Raw genomic sequence first — 20,526 nt, 5'->3', positions numbered from 1 at the left:
TTAATGACCTTTGACCACCAAAATAAAAAAATACCATGCACACATCAGGTAACACTAATTCATGTATGATGATTATATTACTCTGGTCTATTTACATTTTGAGATAAAAAAATTTTAAACTTTTTTGATAATTTTGGTTTTTGACCGGAAGTAAGCCCTTAATGACCTTTGACCCCAAAACTGTAGGCATCCTAAACACCCTAGCTAGTAGCGATGCATGTGTGCTAATGGCGACTCTCTGCTATGTAATTTGTAAAGACAGTGATTTTTTGAATATTTTTTACAAATTTTTCAGACTTTTACCGAAAGTGACCCCTTAATGACCTTTGATTCCAATTTTGTGGTATAACTTTTAGACACTGGCTATAGGTGATGCATGTGTGCAAGTGCCGTCACGGTGCTATGTAATATGTGGAAGGAGTAGCATTTTTAGTGAAAATCACGGTTTTGGCCACTGACCGGAAGTGGATGACATTTGATCGGAAGTTGGTCATGTGACATCTGTGGCACCACCCAATAGTCCTAGTGACCAACTATGATCTGATCAACATGGCTGAAAGCATGGAAATGGCCCTTGATAAAAAAGACCTTCAACAATGCCCCTCTTGCTGCAAGGATTAGACACACACCAACACGTTGTTTGTCCCTGGGGTGCAATCTGCAAGAGAAGGAAAACAATTATGGAATTCATGGGTTTTTTTTAGGAAATGGTCCTTTAGATACCAGACCTTCCTCTTCATAAACGATGTCCCTTATTGCAAGTGACAGACGTAGACTAAAGCACAAAATTTTCTGCTTTATAAATGTCAAATTCTGCTTTCTTCTGCTTTGTAAATTTTATTTTGCTCGCAAAAAGCTTAATTTTACAATTTTGGTCTGATGTAAAGTCCACATTTTACGGTAAAACAATCTTTATTATGTTACATGTTTTTGGCCCTTATTTCCAAAAATTTGCCAAATATTAAAATTTTGACTTTTATTGCTAGTTAAAACTGATAAATGATTAGGATTTAGCTATGTTTCATTTGCCAAAACAGGATAAAGTATTTTTCTAGAATACGGAGTAGTAGTATTTCAGTGCTATTCTCAGATCATTTGATTAATTTTTAAAGGTACTCCAAATTGTGACACGATCTGGTCCATGGGGGCCAAAGGAGGTGTTTTTGAAAACTGAGTTTCTGTTATTATTACATTATATACAATAGTTTATCATTTACTGAAACACCAAAGGTCTAGCATAATTGGTTCTAAAGTTCTATGAAGTTTTTAAAGTTCTATGAAGTTTTTTGATGTCTATTTACCTTAGCCAAATGGCATTTGGCTAAGGGTCTCTTTTTCTTATTCTGATTCTTTCTTTCTTTCTTCTACCAATCATATAATGAGCCATCGTAGCTATATGCATTTGTCAATTTTGATGAAATTTGGTTATTATGACCATTGGGGGGTGCCACAAATGTCACATGAAAATGTCTGGCGCAAATGTCATGTCAAGGTCATTGTAGCCCAAAACGTGTTTTTCACTTAAAATGCTACCCTTCCCCATATTACATAGCACCGTGGACGTTACTGGCACACATGCATAAATCTATAGCCAGTGTCTAAAAGTTGTACACAGAATTGGGGTCAAAGGTCATTTACGGTCCCTTTCCCGCATGTAACCAAATACCTTAAATCGGACATCGTAGCCATATGCTTTTTGCCATGTTGACCATAGTTGAGCACTAGGACCATTGGGTGGTGCCACAAATGTCACGTGATCATTTGCGGTCAAAGTTCTTCCACTTACGGACAATGACCAAAAACCTAATTTTCACTATAATTTACTAGGGGGGCCTATGACCCCCCATGATTAGTCTACTGTAGTAGACCATTTAAATTTATTATCCCTCTATCCCACCATGGAAAATACACCAATCCTGTTCTGATCCAACAGCGATCTATCCGTTTTTCTCTGGGCAGGGCAGTCACTGGGGATGTGGATGTGTTGTGTTTTAATGCATGGAATGGTATGAATTGTTTAAAAAAGGAATGCAAAGCAGTCTACCCCATGATAGATTTGCACACAAATATATCATCCATACAGCAAAGATATATAGTCCTTACAAGCCCATTGTGGTTCAATGAGCCATGTAAAATAATAATTGGGCTGATCATTCCTCATTATGTGTACTTTAAAGTATACATTATAGTAAGAATAGGTATGTCCTTGCCAGGTTTTTTGTAAAGATAGGTAAACAATCTTTACAGAGCCTTCCAAGGATATCTGTGTATTTACCTAGCTAAGCTAGGTCTTGTCTTTCTGTCTGATTCTTCTTTCTTTCCCCAAATACTTTCAAAATGCTGCTGCTCCCGTAAATTACATAGTAGCCCTACAATAGCAGCGTGTATACTGATATTGGACTCTGTCATGTTTAGCCCTACAATGTCGTCACCACCATGAACCATAGGCTGGTGGTACAAATGTCGCATGAACAACTCTAGGTCAAATTAGGTCATAAAAAGATCAACATCACTGGCTAAGGGCCGTGCTCTGTGAGCACAATGTCTAGTTTCTTTTGTAATTTATTGGTTTTTACTCCATATTTTTACCTTTATCTCAGTTTCAAATTTGCCGCCTTTGGCCCCCATGGACCAGATTGTGTCACAATTTCAGTGAGATTTTCAGTGACAGTTTCATAGTATATACATGTATATGTATGTTTGTAAGCATGTCGCAAAAAAGCTGACATCTCCATGTTTTGTGGGACTCTTTAAACAATTCAAACCAAACATGACTGTTGTTGTGTTTTAAAAAAGAGTGTTTTTTGTTCCTCTTGACTTGTAACCTAGATCCAATCATTCCACTACACTACTTTTTCTGATGCAGTCACTCACCATTTAGTGATGTCACGTAATGTCTTTCAATGTGAACATATGGCAGTGCTTTGAGTACACCTCCCTAACATTTTGTAGCTACACCAGAGGAGGCTTAAAGGCATTCCTACAATTCACTATGATTGGGAAATTTGATCAATATAACCTAATTTTAAAGGCAAAGACCCCATTGCCACACACACAAAATGGCAATTTTAAAACTGCAGCCAACGAGCTAATAGTTGAGACTTGTATTTGACTTTCTTACAGGAAACATTCATATTGTCCCACTGCAGTAATTGTATTCATAAGTCTCAATGTTTTGAATGTTAAATAAAAGGATGAAAACACCAGATACTTGCACACAATCCCAATGCAAGGTATGGTCCACGGTCCAAATGTGTACAAAAGCCAGACATACCAAGGTCAGAAACCCCATTGGGTTATGGGAATGCCTTTAAACATTCTCTGTAGCTACACTTAGTGAAATGTGCAATGTCACCAACTACTAGAAAAAAAACCAGTATATAGCCAATCAGGGTCCCTTTTCAAATTTAAGCTCTTACATGAAAGCACTGTGACAAGACTGGTAAACCCCATTTGCTCTTACTGTGAAGGTTATTGGGTCTTGATAATTACCAATGTTGATAAAAACCAAACCACACCTATACACTAGAGAAGTTAACTGTCAACAACTGATAAATTGGCATACCAAAAGCAGCATATTTTAGACTTTACAAGGAAAATATTTAAATTCTATACAGTCGACTACAAGTTGCTCTTATCATTGTTATGACTTCTTGAGTACCCCTTTGGAACTTCTGATTAGTGAAATCAATAAGGTAAACCATTAACCTAGTAACCACATCCAGTCATCCTCTTAGAGCAAATGGATTTAACATCATTGTACTTACGGAGATATAGTAGACTGCAAATCAGGTAGATCTAGGGCAGTAGCCATAAACACATTAGGCATTGCTGGGTTAGGGGCATAACCATAGTCAGTCGTCTGATGCCATCTCAACACTGGGAACCCACCAATATTGCTAATCTCTGGTCTTGTGCTGGTACAAAGCTGAATTAATAACAACATAAAACACATTAGACATTGCTGGGTTAGGGGCATTAGTCAGTCGTCTGATGATGCCATCACAACACTGGGAATCCGCCAATATTACCAATCTCTGGTCTCGTGCTGGTACAAAGCTGAAAAAATACCAACATTAACACATTAGGCATTGCTGGGTTAGGGGCATATATAGCCATAGTCAGCCATCCGTTGCTACCTCAACTCTGGGAATTTGCCAATATTACCAATCTCTGGTCTTGTGCTGGTACAAAGCTGAAATAATAACAACATTGACAAATAGCACCATCATTGTTCAACTTTTCTTAAAAATGACTTAGTTTTACATGCCATCAAACAACCGTCAGGTAAATCGAACACTGCTTGGAAAATACAAAGCTCTTGGGCTATATAATGAAGTAAAAATTATTATTACCTGCACAAATCCAAAGGGAAACACAGGGTTTGTCTGCCCGTTTGAACCGGCATGCCACTTATCTCTCCAGCTGGCAATCATGTTAGGAAACAAGCATTTGTAGCTATCTGGTCTGCCAGTATTTTGTTCACCTGTGGAGAGGAAAAGCAACACATAGTTTTATCAGCTCGTAATAGGCGGGACATGTTAGGTTTCTACCACTATGCTGTAAAGTAGACCCACTTTAAGAGTGCTATTTGTTGACCTGTCTAATCTTTATTTTGTGTGTTAAAGAAAGAAGACAAAAGTATAGATATTGAATTAATAATTTGTGATGCTTCTGGAGAGATGTCACAAGAACATTCTCAAAATAAAATATTTTGATATCAATCAGCGATGTTATAAGGCCCGTCGTTTACAAGCTGATCAAAGCTGTGTCCTATATGTTGGTTGAAAGATCTAAGCAACATATAATTTGATCAGCTCGTAATCGACGGGCCTTATAACATCGCGCAGGCCCGTACGCAGGATTTCATTTGGGAGGGTACTGATTTTGAAAAAGTGGATTTTTCCAAGGGGGGGGAGCAATTTTGTGAAAAGTGGACTTTCTTCCCAAAATTTAGACCTTTTTTGTCCAAAAAAACGTAAAAAACCTGATTTTTTTTGCTTGCTATGCTCGCAAATTCTGAAATTTTGGGACTTTTTGTCTGACATTGCGGATTAATATAAATATATTTTATTTCGAGAATTCTCTTGGGACATCTCGCCAGAAGCATCACAAATTATTAATTCAAGTCCGATACTTTATCTACTTTCTTTAACACACACAATTTAAACCAGACAGGTCAACTATATCACTTTTAACATGAGTATGCCTTTTGGCGTAGTGGTAAAAGCTTAATTCCTGCCAATTACGAGGTGATCAAACTATAATTTAGACTGTCATTCAACACAAGTCTAGCAGTATATTGAGCTTTTCCAGTTACAGCCATACAAATCCTATGATATACATCATTAATCTCTCACACAGGGAGTGTGAATTTCAAATGGCGTTACCAGAATGGGTGACTCCATTCGAAATCTACACCACCTGTGTGGGAGATTAAGTTCATATCTTCCATATGCATAGGGGGTGTATGGATTTTAACTGGAATAGCATATTTCAGAACTCTACATACATGTTAACTGCAGTGCAGATAAATTGCAAATATGATTTTTTATTTATTTATTATTATATAAGTCAATTAAAGGCCTGTGGCCAGATTGACAGCCTCATTCCCCAATTTACCTTAGGACAAAAAAGTGTTTGTTTGCCCAGACAGGGGGTAGAAAGGAGTGGGTCGGCAGGTCAATTTCATTTTCTTTTCTTTTTTGTCTTAGATCTGTACATGTGTTGCAGCAAGTGGGGTAAGAGAAAATATATGACATTATTCAGCCTTAAATTTTTACTTGTGTCAAACCATATAAAGTTTAATCTCTTTGGCAACAAAATCTTGATAAAGATTCAGTATAAATTCAGTATAAAATCATGCTTGTTGTAGTATAAATTCAGTATAAAATCATGCTTGTTGTAAGGGGGACAGGCTGGTAGCCTGTAGTACAGAATCCTAGACCATAGGCCTACTTTTCATCCTTGGTTCTGTACATATTGATGTTGATTGATGGTAAAATATTGGTTGGGGAGGGCTAAATGGGGAAAATGAAAGGAAAAACATAATTTTCTTTATTTTTATATCATTGTAAAAAAGAAATGTTTGATGTTTTTTTATTTTTTGGGTCGGTCGTGTCTGGGCAAATAAACACTTTTGTTTTACCTTATTGTTGATGAGATTTTGGTATCATGTCATAGATCATATTTTTCTCAATTTGACATTCAGGGATGAAAGTGGGTTGAAGTGACTTGGCAGGAAAAGCTTGAAAAAGCGCGTAAATTTGGGCTATAAAGCCTCAAAACGGGCTGAAAATAAATGAAAGTGCGTAAAATTTGGAGTAGCAAAAAGCCTGAAATCAGGCAATTGCCTGAAAACTGTCATCCCTGTGACATTCCAAATCGATGTATTTCCGATATAGTGAAAAACAATCGATTTGCGGTTACCGCACTAGCAAAATTTCACACGCCCCTGGGAATTGTGGGTAGCCTGGAATTTCACTTCGATGAAAATGTGCGCGAACGACGTCGAACGTTCATCCATCAGTATTATTAACAGCTACATGTACAGTGAATGCGGCAATATTCCTGCGTTTACTGTATTAGGCCCTCAATTGACGGAACCACAGATGTACATGTACAAGTGCGGGAGATTTATAATTTGTTCAATCAATTCATGATCGTGTATTGAAAATCACTGTTGTGTACAATTCTATGTAGCACACTAACAAGTATTTGATGGAATCCCTGACCTTGGGACACCGCAGTTTTACATCGGGGACACCACAGTAATGGCCTAGTCGGATTGGAGTATAACATGTAAGTGGACACTATATTGACACAAAAAAAACAAGTTGGGTAGGTACCTTGGTACCAGATGGCTCCTTTAATGGTCATATTCAACAAGGGGTGTATCATAGCATTCCATAATTGGCTGGATGCAGTGGGTGGTTTTGGTGTTTTCAAACCCATTAAATCATGTGCTGCTTCCTCTGTGGTTTGGTTTACCATTTGTTTGCTGTAAACAAAGAAAATTTGCCAATAAGAAATTGAGAATAGGATATGAAAACAATTATATGTACAATACAGTAAGCAAAAGAATTCAGGTACCAGTTATGTTCACCATTGTATATCCTAAACAAAGCAAAATGTGTCAAAATTAAAACAAGCAAACAATATCTGTACTCTTTAGCTCCGATTTAAAACCTTATATTTGTTGAAATTGGTTGAGAATTAAAGACACAGTGATCTAAAACCTAAGGAAGAAATGAAATCAAAAGTTGCTCTAATCAATGAAAGAAAAATGCTAATTGTCTTGTTCGAGAACGCTTCGTGTACAAATCAAAAGGGCATGCAATGGAGCAAACTGCAACTTTTGACTTGGCATCTTCCTTGGGTTTTTGGATTGTTGTGTCTATATTTCTTTAACAATTTCAACGAATGAGGTCTTAAATTTGAGCTGAAAGATGCAGCTATTGCCTGCCAGTTCCAATTATGACAAATGTCTTTGTTTAGGACATCAGGGGGTGAGCATATATTCCACGGTTCCAAACACAAAACATTTTTTTTTTACCACCTTTGATTTGAAATTTTTGAAAATCCAGTCAAAATAAATAAAAAAAATTCAAAAAAAACAGTCATACGTATTTTTATCTAGTTTTTAAAAATTAATAAAAATTGCTTTTTTTACTCAAATTTTTTTTGTTACATGGTCCAAAAACTGTGGGCCAATAAAATTGTTTGTTTTTTTGGATTTTCTCCAAATTTGACCTCACAGATGAATTCATCAAGTCTTTGCCATTCTAAATATGTATACTTGTATATACTTTAGACCAGTAATTTAGCAGTTATGAGGCCCAAAAATTCCATAGAATTCTAGGGTTAAGGTGGTACTACAGCACCTGATAAATTTTGTGACTAATTTTGCATTTTTCTCAAAAATAACTACACACTGGTAACAAAAGTTATGTATATTATAGGGGCAAGGAATCCAATTACTTCACTGAAATTTCAGTGATTCAAGACAAGTGGTTTAAGAAATAAGGTACATTCTAGCGGTACCTCTTTTCTTATCATAAATAACATACCCCTTGTCTTGAGCCACTGAAATTCCAGTGTAGTAACTGGATTCCTTGCCCCTATAATATACATATAACTTTTGTTACCAGTGTGTTATTGTTTTTTGGGGTGTAGAATCGAACCCTCTTCCCATATGTATGCCCTGTCATTATCCATTTCACCTCATTGTTGTGTTATCATTAAATTGCATTTCAACAACTCCTCCTATACCTTTGTACAGGAGCCAACCGTTGTTAATCCGTGATGAATCCACACTTTTACTGTAGCGTATACGAAAACGTTGTTCTTCTTTTCGTTGTTGAAAGGATTCAATCATGTTTCACCGTTGTTCATCACCGTTTAACAACTTCGCGTCCGGTAGCGTCTGCGTGGTTTACTTCGCTCGGGGGACGCGGCCGCATCGTTGTTAAACGGTGATGAACAACGGTGAAACATGATTGAATCCCTAAATCAATAACCAGTCCTGTACATAGATAATATAAAGTCGATAATATAAAATCGACTTACATCACATGGGCGGCTGGGCGCAGCCGTTTGCAGTTGGCGCCAGGATGTCTGACATGTGGCTTGAAGCTCTGCTGTAGTTTTCAAGGGCAAGGTAGTAACTGCAGCCATTTTTCTGCTTGTATTTTGTACTGATTTAAAACAATATTACAGAAAATCCTCTCAATAACTTTTTAAATCTCTCGACAAAGTTTTTACAAATATTGTTTTGTGCATTGTATGTGAAATTTAGAATCGCCCAATGCTCAGAATTTTTGCAGTAAGCGGTTTATCAAAAAGTTACGATTCATTTTCAAAATTCTCCTATTCATTTGTGTGTGTAGCTGAAAATTGTCCAGACATCTGACAATGGGTGGTCTGCTAATGGCTGCCTCCATGAGCTGTACTCGATAATATGTTATCGAATTTATAAAGCATTGTACAGGACTGACAACAGGATACTGAGATCCACTTAGTGGATGATAAGTTGCTCATTTTAACTCCCAATATTTATTTTATTTTAAGTGGTAGGTAATCACGAAGGCTACCCTACCTCTTAGCATTTGATCATGCATCTCAGGAAAAAATCTTGCATTACACGAAACCTTTATAATTCATACCTTGTCTTTGCAGCATCACCACACTTGTCTATGACATCTGGAGGTGACCAGACTTGTATGCGTGTACCGCCCCAGGCACTCTCTACTAATCCAATAGGTACTCCATAGGCATCATATAGGTCTCTCCCAAAGAACCAACATACTGCAGAGAAGTAATCAGTGCCTCCTAAGGAACCTGTATGTGTTTGATAACAAAACATCATGATTTTCACGAGATTTATTTTTTTCTACCGGGTATTCTTCTTTAGTACTACTGCTGATCTGACTGATTTACTATCATTTTGCAAAAACAGCATTAACATTGTAAATCAGATGAGTGTCATTTCATTCAGTTAATGTTTAGGCAACAGAACACTTGCACTACCAAACACTGATGTCCAGTGATACTGAAAAACACCTTGGTTAGCACCATAGGAACAAAAAAGAAAGAAAGTAAAATCAAGATTGGCAGATTCTGATCCTTTAAAAGTTTTGAGTAATGTATTTGGATTTTGATATTATTTTGTTGTTTTTGCTTTTGAGCTGTGGGGGGGTGTGTGCATGAATGTGAGTTTGATGATGTGGTGTGTGCATGAGGGACGAGGGTGTGTGATATGTTGCGGTTGTGGTGCGAAGTGAGGAAAATCATGAATTCTTTGCATACAATGTTTGTTGTGCTAATGATTTTGGTAATTGTATGTCCTTTATTTATTGGTGAGAGGGGGTGATGGGGTGAGCGAGTGAGGGCATTTGAATTGTCTCTGTATAAAAAATATTGTCAAGTTATATTTATAATTCATTTTTCATTTATGCATTTTTACTTGTACAATGTATGTAATTAAGCCTTTGGCTGTCATGCATTTTCCTTATAAACCTTGGAAAAAACATTTCAACATCAAAAATAAGTATTAAAAATGTTATCATCTATTTTTGTAACTACATTACACCCCAAATTCAAATTAGGCCACCCACCCATGCCGTCATTTTGGTCCACTTTTGTGGCCAACATCAACAACTTTGTTGCTGGCCATAGGCTTCCAACATACATATATCTAAATTTTGAAATCTTTTCTCAAAATATATAGAGCTATTTCAAGAACCACTGAACCAATACGGAGCTTGTTTGTACTCATTTTAACACATTTTTCATGCCGATTCCAAATATGGCCATCAAAATATAAAATTATGAAATTTTTGATTTTTTAAAGAATTATTTGGAACCTGTCGTCTGCAGTCGACACCCGTGTGGAGAGGGTTAACACCCCAAAGAGATTTTTTAAAACATTTTTATGTCTGAACTATGCAAGGCATTAACAGCTGCTATCGGTATGATAGCGCTGATGGGTTGGCGCCAAGATAGTTGTCATGATAGATTAGAGCCAAAGAGAACCAACTCAAAATTGCAAAGTGCGTACTGCGTAACGCTATGGTAAATATGCCTTGGTTTATCAATGGAGGGAGACCTAAAAAGTGTACCAGCATTAACCGTTAAAAAACAGATATTGAATGATAATTTGCGCCTTCAAGCCTGAGCCAGAGGATGTTTAAAGGCATTCCCATAACCCAATGGGGTTTCTGACCTTGGTATGTCTGGCTTTTGTACACATGTGGTACAGTTGACTACACTTGCATTGGGATTGTGTGCAAATATCTGATGTTTTCATCCTATTATTTAACATTCAAAACATCGAGACTTATGAATAAAATTAATGCAGTGGGACAATATGAATGTTTCCTGTAAAGAAAATCAAATATCAGTCATAAGTCTCAACTATTAACTCGTTGGCTGCAGTTTTAAAATTACCATTTTGTGTGTGTGGCAATGGGGACTTTGCCTTTAAAATTAGGTTAAATTTATCAAATTTCCCAATCATAGTGCATTGTAGGAATGCCTTTAAGCCTCCTCTGAGCCCGAGCGTTATAAATATGTGCTTGCCCAGCACTTAGCACATGTCATTGGCACAACCTATTACTTGGACAACGTAAAGAAGCATTCACTTTAAAATCTAAGTTTACCCGGGTGCATGGTGAACTAATATGGAGGTACACTATTTTCCCACATGAGCGACACGCTAGCATGGCGGAGTTGGTCCTCTTTAGATTTAATCTCATTGTAACAGCCTCGACTTAATTGGTGAAGGCAATGACCATGGCAGTGTAATATTTCTGATGTCATACAATGGTGTAGTACACATGCATGGTGAACTAATATGGAGGTACGCTATTTTCCCACATGAGCGACACGCTAGCATGGCGGAGTTGGTCCTCTTTAGATTTAATCTCATTGTAACAGCCTAGACTTACTTGGTGAAGGCAATAACCATGGCAGTGTAATATTTCTGATGTCATACAATGGTGTAGTACACATGCATGGTGAACTAATATGGAGGTACGCTATTTTCCCACATGAGCGACACGCTAGCATGGCGGAGTTGGTCCTCTTTAGATTTAATCTCATTGTAACAGCCTAGACTTACTTGGTGAAGGCAATAACCATGGCAGTGTAATATTTCTGATGTCATACAATGGTGTAGTACACATGCATGGTGAACTAATATGGAGGTACGCTATTTTCCCACATGAGCGACACGCTAGCATGGCGGAGTTGGTCCTCTTTAGATTTAATCTCATTGTAACAGCCTAGACTTACTTGGTGAAGGCAATGACCATGGCAGTGTAATATTTCTGATGTCATACAATGGTGTAGCAGTGTTGTCCCTGCTGATGGTCATAACTCTTACATTTGTATACTGTGACGAGGCTTTCAATTCTGCAGTTGCATTGTATGCCTGAAAGATATGAATGTCAAATACGGTTCAACCTGCCTCTTCTATACATATATCTCTATTATCCGACTATATATGCTGGCGAAGTGATGTAATAATCGGATTAACTACCATAGCTAGCCCTAGAACTCTGGCCATAGTATCCGTTTTTACTTCTACTAGGGCCAGAGGCACTTACATTGAAACATTTGTTGAGCATGCTTGAACGATCCAGTACAGAAGTTGAAAGCATTTCAATGCTTGATCGAACCAATAGAATTGTGTGTCAGGTTGCTAATAAACATGAAAAAACCAACTTGAGAATACACAGTCGCCGGTCATTTCTAAAGATGCATTTATACTCAATCGCTTTTGCATAAAACTGAATCGCACGTATGATCAGTGTACTAAATAGGCATAAAAGGCTGTGTTCATGTACCGTTACTCCGCCAAACATGGCAGAGTTGGGCCCGGATGTCCTATCTCCACAAGGAAAGAGATACGAAAAGCGAACGTCTATTAACAATAGCAATAGGTGAAAACAATTTTTGAATATACTGCACTGGACTGGTACATTCACACAGTATCTCTTCATTGAATTATATCATTCTGATCACTCGCACAGGATTAGTATCTTTGAAAAGACCGGTATTATATTCAATCTATGATTGCAGACATACATAGGTGATGAGTGCAACCTGCTTGTAGTGCAGCGCGATGTATTCAAAAATTATTTTCACCTATTGCTATGGTAGTTAATCTGATTATTACATCACTTCGCCAGCATATAATCTTCTTAGGAAAACATTTTTACTGCTTTGACACCATAAATTCATGCACTGAAGCAATGGGAGTGCGATTGCTCCTATTTCTCTATTCATTGGTTACAACTTTAAAGATGTTTGTTTTATAGAGCAATATGTAGTGGTAATAAAATTTAAATTAGACTTCAACACTACTTGTTTATTTCGCTTACCGGGAGTGCTTTCGAGGAACTTCCTCGTCATCAGCCGATGTGAATAGCATCATACAGGGGTGAAGATTATAAAGGGAGCCACCCATTCAGATTAACCCTAACACTGGACCCTGCTCTTTGGGATCGGAAGTCAAAGAAGATCCGAAAAAGTCAAGGAGAAGAAGAATTTTTGACTTGGCACCCCGGGATTGAACCTATGACCCTCGCATGCCATCCGCGACGATCACGGACCGGTAGCTACACGGGTTATTGCTGCCCGGCCAGCAATTCCGTCCGCATATAACACTTCGGCTGGTTGCGTCATCGCAGACCCTGGGATTCATGCATGCGCAGAATTTTTCATCGTAAGATTTTGTAAGATTTTTGGGTGTTAGGGTTAACATAGGCTCTAATCTGGAAAAATACATCTTAGTTAACCCTAACACTGGACCCTGCTTTTTGGGATCGGAAGTCAAAGAAGATCCGAAAAAGTCAAGGAGAAGAAGAATTTTTGACTTGGCACCCCTGGGATTCGAACCTATGACCCCTCGCAGAATTTTTCATCGTAAGATTTTTGGGTGTTAGGGTTAACGTTCATAGGAGGTGTCAACAACATCGGCTGACGTTAAGGAAGTTCCACAAAAGCGCTCTGGGTAAGCCCAATAAACAAGTAGTGTTGAAGTCTAATTTAAATTATTCTTAAAAAGATGTTATTCTCCTGAATGCTTGCCGCTATATATAGCGGCAAACATTGAGAGAAAAAAAATATGATGTGAAATCTGAGTCTCTTTGATAATCTTTTAGTGCTCCAAATCCACCACTTTCTTTGAACTCTGGATTTACATTGCCTTTTCTCGCCTTTCCTTGCTCTTTCTCAACTTCTCCAGACTTTTCTGGATAGAATCTGAGCAAGAGTTAATCTAATTATCTCCACCTCGCCTTTTCTGGACTTTGGAAACAGGCAACCTCACCCTTTCTTGCCACACCTCGCCTTTTCTTGCCAAAAATTAGCACTTTCTTGACTTTGTGGGTTCCTAATTGGCATGCTAAAGACTCAGGTGCATTATATATAGTAACCCCCGTAGAGTCATATATGTCTGTTCTCTTCAATGGTAAAATTGTGCTTGACAAAAAACTTAAGTGCTCTACCCATATGAAACTCATGGAGCTGGTCCTGGCTGTGATGGTTATTATATAAAATGTAGGCAGCTGACTAGGGTTCTGCTCCTGTACAGAGCTGTATCCCTGAATGATGCCAAATGATTTATAAGGTGAATTTAAATTGGGCCAAAGTGGTCAGCGACTTTCTCTAAAGTGTAATCATTTCATGAAATTCTCCAATGTGTGAGAGGCTGAGCCATATAATGAGAAATCTCGCACAACCCAAAAAAAACCCTGAAATATTACAACAAAAAGAGCGTGTACAGGTAAACACAAACACCAACCTTTTTGACAGGAAATTGCATGTTACTTTGTCCGCTGCAAACCCACACATCTCCAAATAAAACATCTTTGAGCTGGATCTTTTGACTAGCGCCCTCTGTTGTATTGCAGCTTATTGTTATACTAGTCGGTCCGCTTGCAGGTTGGGGATCTAACATTATCTTCCAAACACCAATGTTTGGTCCAAACATACCTGAAATTTAAATCAATGAAAAGTTTCAGAAATTCATACACCAGCAATAGCAGAGCCTGCAGCAGCCTAGAATCACGGAATTGGTTGGGAGGAGACATAGACTAGAGTCAGAAGTTTACCATTTTTTTAAATCCATTTTCCGTGTTGTAATCTGTGTTTCACATACCTGGATTGGCAATATCACTGTACATTGCTCCAGCAAAACTAATGTTGATGTGGTTTCCAATTGGAGCATAGCCCCAAAGAATGGCACTCTCTGGTTTCACATACCTGGATTAGCAACATCACTGTACATTGCTCCAGCAAAACTAATGTTGATGTGGCTTCCAATTGGAGCATAGCCCCACAGGATGGCACTCTCTGGTTTCACATGTCTGGATTGGCAACATCACTGTACATTGCTCCAGCAAAACTGATGTTGATGTGGCTTGCAATTGGAGCATAGCCCCATAGAATGGCACTCCCTAGTTTCACATACCTGGATTGGCAACATCACTGTACATTGCTTCAGCAAAACTGATGCTAATGTGGCTTCCAATTGGAGCATAGCCCCATAGGATGGCACTCTCTGGTTTCACATACCTGGATTAGCAGCATCACTGTACATGTACATTGCTCAAGCAAAACTGATGTTGATGTGGCTTCCAATTGGAGCATAGCCCCATAGAATGGCACTCTCTGGTTTCACATACCTGGATTAGCAACATCACTGTACATTGCTCCAGCAAAACTGATGTTGATGTGGCTTCCAATTTGAGCATAGCCTCATAGGATGGCACTCTCTAGTTTCACATACCTGGATTAGCAACATCACTGTACATTGCTCCAGCAAAACTGATGTTGATGTGGCTTGCAATTGGAGCATAGCTTATAGAATGGCACTCCCTAGTTTGGCCAATAGTATTAGCTATAACCCTAAAATATCTCATAACAAGCTGATTTTTTCAGGATAGGTCCAGGAACATGTGTAGAATCAAATTCCAAAAGTCCCCGAAAATTCCCCTTGTGCTTCCTTCAAAATCCAAGATGGCGTCCAAAATGGCCGCCATTTTCAGTTTTTATCATAACTTTGCCCCCAGACATGTTAAAATCACAAACAAAGCATCTATATCTAAATATATATTTTGAGGTACAAGGAATGTTTTAAAAACATTTGCAAAAGGTTTCAATGATCCTAAGTAGCCAAATTAGTAAGTAAAATTAGTTTTCAACCAGACATGTGTTTAAGATGTGTTAATTGGCATTGGAGAAAGTTCAAAACTCATGATTTGTAAGCAGACTTGTAATGCACATCATCCAAATTCACTACCATTATTACCATCATTATTTTACAATATTGATTCAGTGCTTTTATCATGTGTACAATACAATAGTTACCATTATTTTCTATTTGCCTCCAAAAGAGCTGAGCTCATACCAAGATGGCTTAAGCCTATGTTCACATCGGTATCCCTGTGATGTAATGTAATCAAATGGTACACCTTAAACTTGATCAACTTGCACTGTGTTTTCGGCATTAATGTTCTTCAATGCTGGTTCGGTCTCCTCATTGTCTCCAACTAGTACAGGTGCTGTGTTGCTGCAAGACTGACCACAGCATTTGCTGCACATCAATGTACAGAAGAGTCATTCATTCATTCATTCATTCATTTATTTCCATATATAAAAATATACAACTACATCAAAAATAAAGAAACACAATATGGCGGAAAAGGCAGGAAGGCCAATAAGGCCTGAGAATTGCCTTTCCCTGACGAAAAAACAAAACAAAGATTATGAAATCAACAAAAATAAATAAAAATGACTAACAGACATGACAAATTACAGTGCTCGAGAATGGCCTAATTGTACTTAGAGATAAGTTTTTGTTTAAGCTGTTTGCGGAAATGTTTTATGGACTTTGAGTCTTTAATTTTTTAATCTAGAGAGTTCCAAAGTATGGGCCAAGTGTCTTGCAGCTGCATGTCATGTTGTTGCAGCCATCTTGTTTGCATCCACATGATATCATGTTGAGCAATGTGTCTGGTGCAACAGCGAGTTCTGTTTCTACTGGAACAAGAATTCCATCTTGTGATCTCCATCCCCAGTCAGTTGGACTTAGGTTGTTCCCTATCCATTCTTGAACCGTGAGAAAAGTGCCATATCCATCAAATACAACAATCGGGTGTGCTCCATAATGCTTTAGCATGTGTGATGTGTAATTCTGACATATGCCTGCATAGGTGGAGGGATGTGGCCAAATGGCATGTCAAGTAGGTAACCACCATCTACTACAAAGAGACAATTCTCTGGCAGCTTGGAATGCTCAGTGAACGATTTCAACAGAAGGCCCAGGGAACTCTTTGGCGATTTACGCATAAGGTCATCTTCAGGTTGTGACACAGTCTCAGCCATTTATCGTCGAGGAAAGCGCAAACCCCGAACAAGAAACATGAATATGACTTGTTAGATACCTTTACAAATGCCAGCAGCATGCATGATGAGGTACAGAGAGCAGGGAGAGCTTCATCCTGAAGATGTATGGGGCTAGCAATGGTTCATTGAATGAATACCGCCACACTGTATATAAAGCGGGCAATTGGTCGCAGTAACCTTAGCTCGTCATTTGAGCTCGCGAGGTTACCCCCAACTTGTGCTGCTGCAAAACAGCACTCATTCCGCACTTTCCTCACGGTTCAAGAATGGATGGGGAACAACCTAAGTCCAACTGACTGGGAATGGAGATCACAAGATGGAATTCTTGTTCAAGTAGAAACAGAACTCGCTGTTGCACCAGACACATTGCTCAACATGGTATCATGTGGATGCAAACAAGATGCAACAACATGACATGCAGCTGCAAGAAACTTGAGACTCTTCTGTACATTGATGTGCAGCAAATGCTGTGGTCAGTCTTGCAGCAACACAGCACCTGTACTAGTTGGGGACAATGAGGAGGAGACCGAACCAACATTGCAGAACATTAATGCAGGAGACACAGTGCAAGTTGATTAAGTTTTTAAAAAGGTATACCATTTGATTGCATTACATCACATGGATACCAATGTGAACATAGGCTTAAGTCATCTTGGCATGAGCTCAGCTAGTTTGGAGGCAAATAGAAAATAATGGTAACTATTGTATTGTACACATGGAAAAGCACTGAATCAATATTGTAAAATAATGATGGTAATAATGGTAGTGAATTTGGATGATGTGCATTATAAGTGTGCTTACAAATCATGAGTTTCGAACTTTCTGCAATGCCAATTAACACATCTTAAACACTTCTTCTGCGGTCATTTTGGACGCCATCTTGTATTTTGGCTTTATATCTAGGTATTGAAATCCTTCGAGTACATTTTGAATATATCCATTGTACCTCAAACCTATGTGAGATATTTTGTATATGTATTTAACAAGTCTGGTTGAAAACTAATTTTACTTACTAAAATGGCAGCCATTTTGGCCGCCGCCATATTGGAATTTGGCTACTTAGGATCATTGAAACCTCTTGCAAATGTTTTTAAAACATTCCTTGTACCTCAAAACATATATTTAGATGCTTTGTTTGTGATTTTAACATGTCTGGGGGCAAAATTATGATAAAAACTGAAAATGGCGGCCATTTTGGACGCCATCTTGGATTTTGAAGGAAGCACAAGGGGATTCTCGGGGACTTTTGGAATTTGATTCTATACATATTCCTGGACCTATCCTGAAAAAATCAGCTTGTTATGAGAAATTTTAACCTTTTAATGATATATGAGCTAATACTATTGGCCTATACCTGGATTGGCAACATCACTGTACACTGCTTCAGCAAAACTGATGCTAATGTGGCTTCCAATTGGAGCATAGCCCCATAGGATGGCACTCTCTGGTTTCACATACCTGGATTAGCAGCATCACTGTACATTGCTCAAGCAAAACTGATGTTGATGTGGCTTCCAATTGGAGAATAGCCCCATAGGATGGCACTCTCTGGTTTCACATACCTGGCTTAGCAACATCACTGTACATTGTACATTGCTCAAGCAAAACTGATGTTGATGTGGCTTCCAATTGGAGCATAGCCCCATAGAATGGCACTCTCTAGTTTCACATACCTGGCTTAGCAACATCCCTGTACATTGCTCCAGCAAAACTGATGTTGATGTAGCTTCCAATTGGAGCATAGCCTCATAGGATGGCACTCTCTGGTTTCACATACCTGGATTAGCAACATCACTGTACATTGCTCAAGCAAAACTGATGTTGATGTAGCTTCCAATTGGAGCATAGCCCCATAGAATGGCACTCTCTAGTTTCACATACCTGGATTAGCAACATCACTGTACATTGCTCCAGCAAAACTGATGTTGATGTGGCTTCCAATTGGAGCATAGCTCCATAGAATGGCACTCTCTAGTTTCACATACCTGGCTTAGCAACATCCCTGTACATTGCTCCAGCAAAACTGATGTTGATGTAGCTTCCAATTGGAGCATAGCCTCATAGGATGGCACTCTCTGGTTTCACATACCTGGATTAGCAACATCACTGTACATTGCTCAAGCAAAACTGATGTTGATGTAGCTTCCAATTGGAGCATAGCCCCATAGAATGGCACTCTCTAGTTTCACATACCTGGCTTAGCAACATCCCTGTACATTGCTCCAGCAAAACTGATGTTGATTTGGCTTGCAATTGGAGCATAGCCCCATAGAATGGCACTCTCTAGTTTCACATACCTGGATTGGCAACATCACTGTACATTGCTCCAGCAAAACTGATGTTGATGTAGCTCAATTGGAGCATAGCCCCATAGAATGGCACTCCCTAGTTTCACATACCTGGCTTAGCAACATCACTGTACATTGCTCCAGCAAAACTGATGTGATTTGGCTTGCAATTGGAGCATAGCCCCATAGAATGGCACTCCCTAGTTTCACATTCCAGGATTAGCAACATCACTGTACATTGCTCCAGCAAAACTGATGTTGATGTGGCTTGCAATTGGAGCATAGCCCCATAGAATGGCACTCTCTGGTTTCACATACCTGGATTAGCAACATCACTGTACATTGCTCCAGCAAAACTGATGTTGATGTGGCTTCCAATTAGAGCATAGCCTCATAGGATGGCACTCTCTAGTTTCACATACCTGGATTAGCAACATCACTGTACATTGCTCAAGCAAAACTGATGTTGATGTGGCTTGCAAGTGGAGCATAGCCCCATAGAATGGCACTCTCTAGTTTCACATACCTGGATTAGCAACATCACTGTACATTGCTCCAGCAAAACTGATGCTAATGTGGCTTCCAATTGGAGCATAGCCCCATAGGATGGCACTCTCTGGTTTCACATACCTGGATTAGCAGCATCACTGTACATTGCTCAAGCAAAACTGATGTTGATGTGGCTTCCAATTGGAGCATAGCCCCATAGGATGGCACTCTCTGGTTTCACATACCTGGCTTAGCAACATCACTGTACATTGCTCAAGCAAAACTGATGTTGACATGGCTTCCAATTGGAGCATAGCCCCATAGAATGGCACTCTCTGGTTTCACATACCTGGATTGGCAACATCACTGTACATTGCTCCAGCAAAACTGATGTTGATGTAGCTTCCAATTGGAGCATAGCCCCATAGAATGGCACTCTCTGGTTTCACATACCTGGCTTAGCAACATCACTGTACATTGCTCAAGCAAAACTGATGTTGACATGGCTTCCAATTGGAGCATAGCCCCATAGAATGGCACTCTCTGGTTTCACATACCTGGATTGGCAACATCACTGTACATTGCTCCAGCAAAACTGATGTTGATGTGGCTTCCAATTGGAGCATAGCCCCATAGGATGGCATTCTCTGGTTTCACATACCTGGCTTAGCAACATCACTGTACATTGCTCAAGCAAAACTGATGTTGACATGGCTTCCAATTGGAGCATAGCCCCATAAGATGGCACTCTCTGGTTTCACATACCTGGATTAGCAACATCACTGTACATTGCTCCAGCAAAACTGATGTTGATGTAGCTTCCAATTGGAGCATA

At 38.9% G+C, this 20,526-nt stretch overlaps 1 protein-coding gene across 3 annotated transcripts in view; it reads right to left on the bottom strand.

The window, feature by feature from the left end:
• Nucleotides 1-20,526, bottom strand: part of LOC140146405 (sialate O-acetylesterase-like) — a 33,062-nt gene that overhangs the window by 5,083 nt on the left and 7,453 nt on the right. Inside the window, exons 1-7 of one of the 3 annotated variants that reach the window (XM_072168244.1) lie at nucleotides 19,212-19,260; nucleotides 14,309-14,499; nucleotides 11,794-11,932; nucleotides 9,165-9,339; nucleotides 6,849-7,000; nucleotides 4,356-4,486; nucleotides 3,768-3,928 (exon numbers count right to left, since the gene is read on the bottom strand). In XM_072168244.1, the coding sequence (XP_072024345.1) occupies nucleotides 3,768-3,928; nucleotides 4,356-4,486; nucleotides 6,849-7,000; nucleotides 9,165-9,339; nucleotides 11,794-11,932; nucleotides 14,309-14,499; nucleotides 19,212-19,236 (974 nt within the window). In that variant the 5' untranslated portion in view covers nucleotides 19,237-19,260. Of the gene's footprint in view, nucleotides 1-3,767; nucleotides 3,929-4,355; nucleotides 4,487-6,848; nucleotides 7,001-9,164; nucleotides 9,340-11,793; nucleotides 11,933-14,308; nucleotides 14,500-14,665; nucleotides 14,749-19,211; nucleotides 19,261-20,526 lie in introns of those variants that run through there. The other 2 variants (XM_072168245.1, XM_072168243.1) reach the window with 2 other exon arrangements.

Source organism: Amphiura filiformis, chromosome 2 (assembly GCF_039555335.1).
Source record: "Amphiura filiformis chromosome 2, Afil_fr2py, whole genome shotgun sequence".
Classification (NCBI taxonomy): Eukaryota; Metazoa; Echinodermata; class Ophiuroidea; order Amphilepidida; family Amphiuridae; genus Amphiura; species Amphiura filiformis.
Note: the sequence above shows the minus strand (reverse complement) of the source record. Positions and strands in the feature narration are given on the sequence as shown.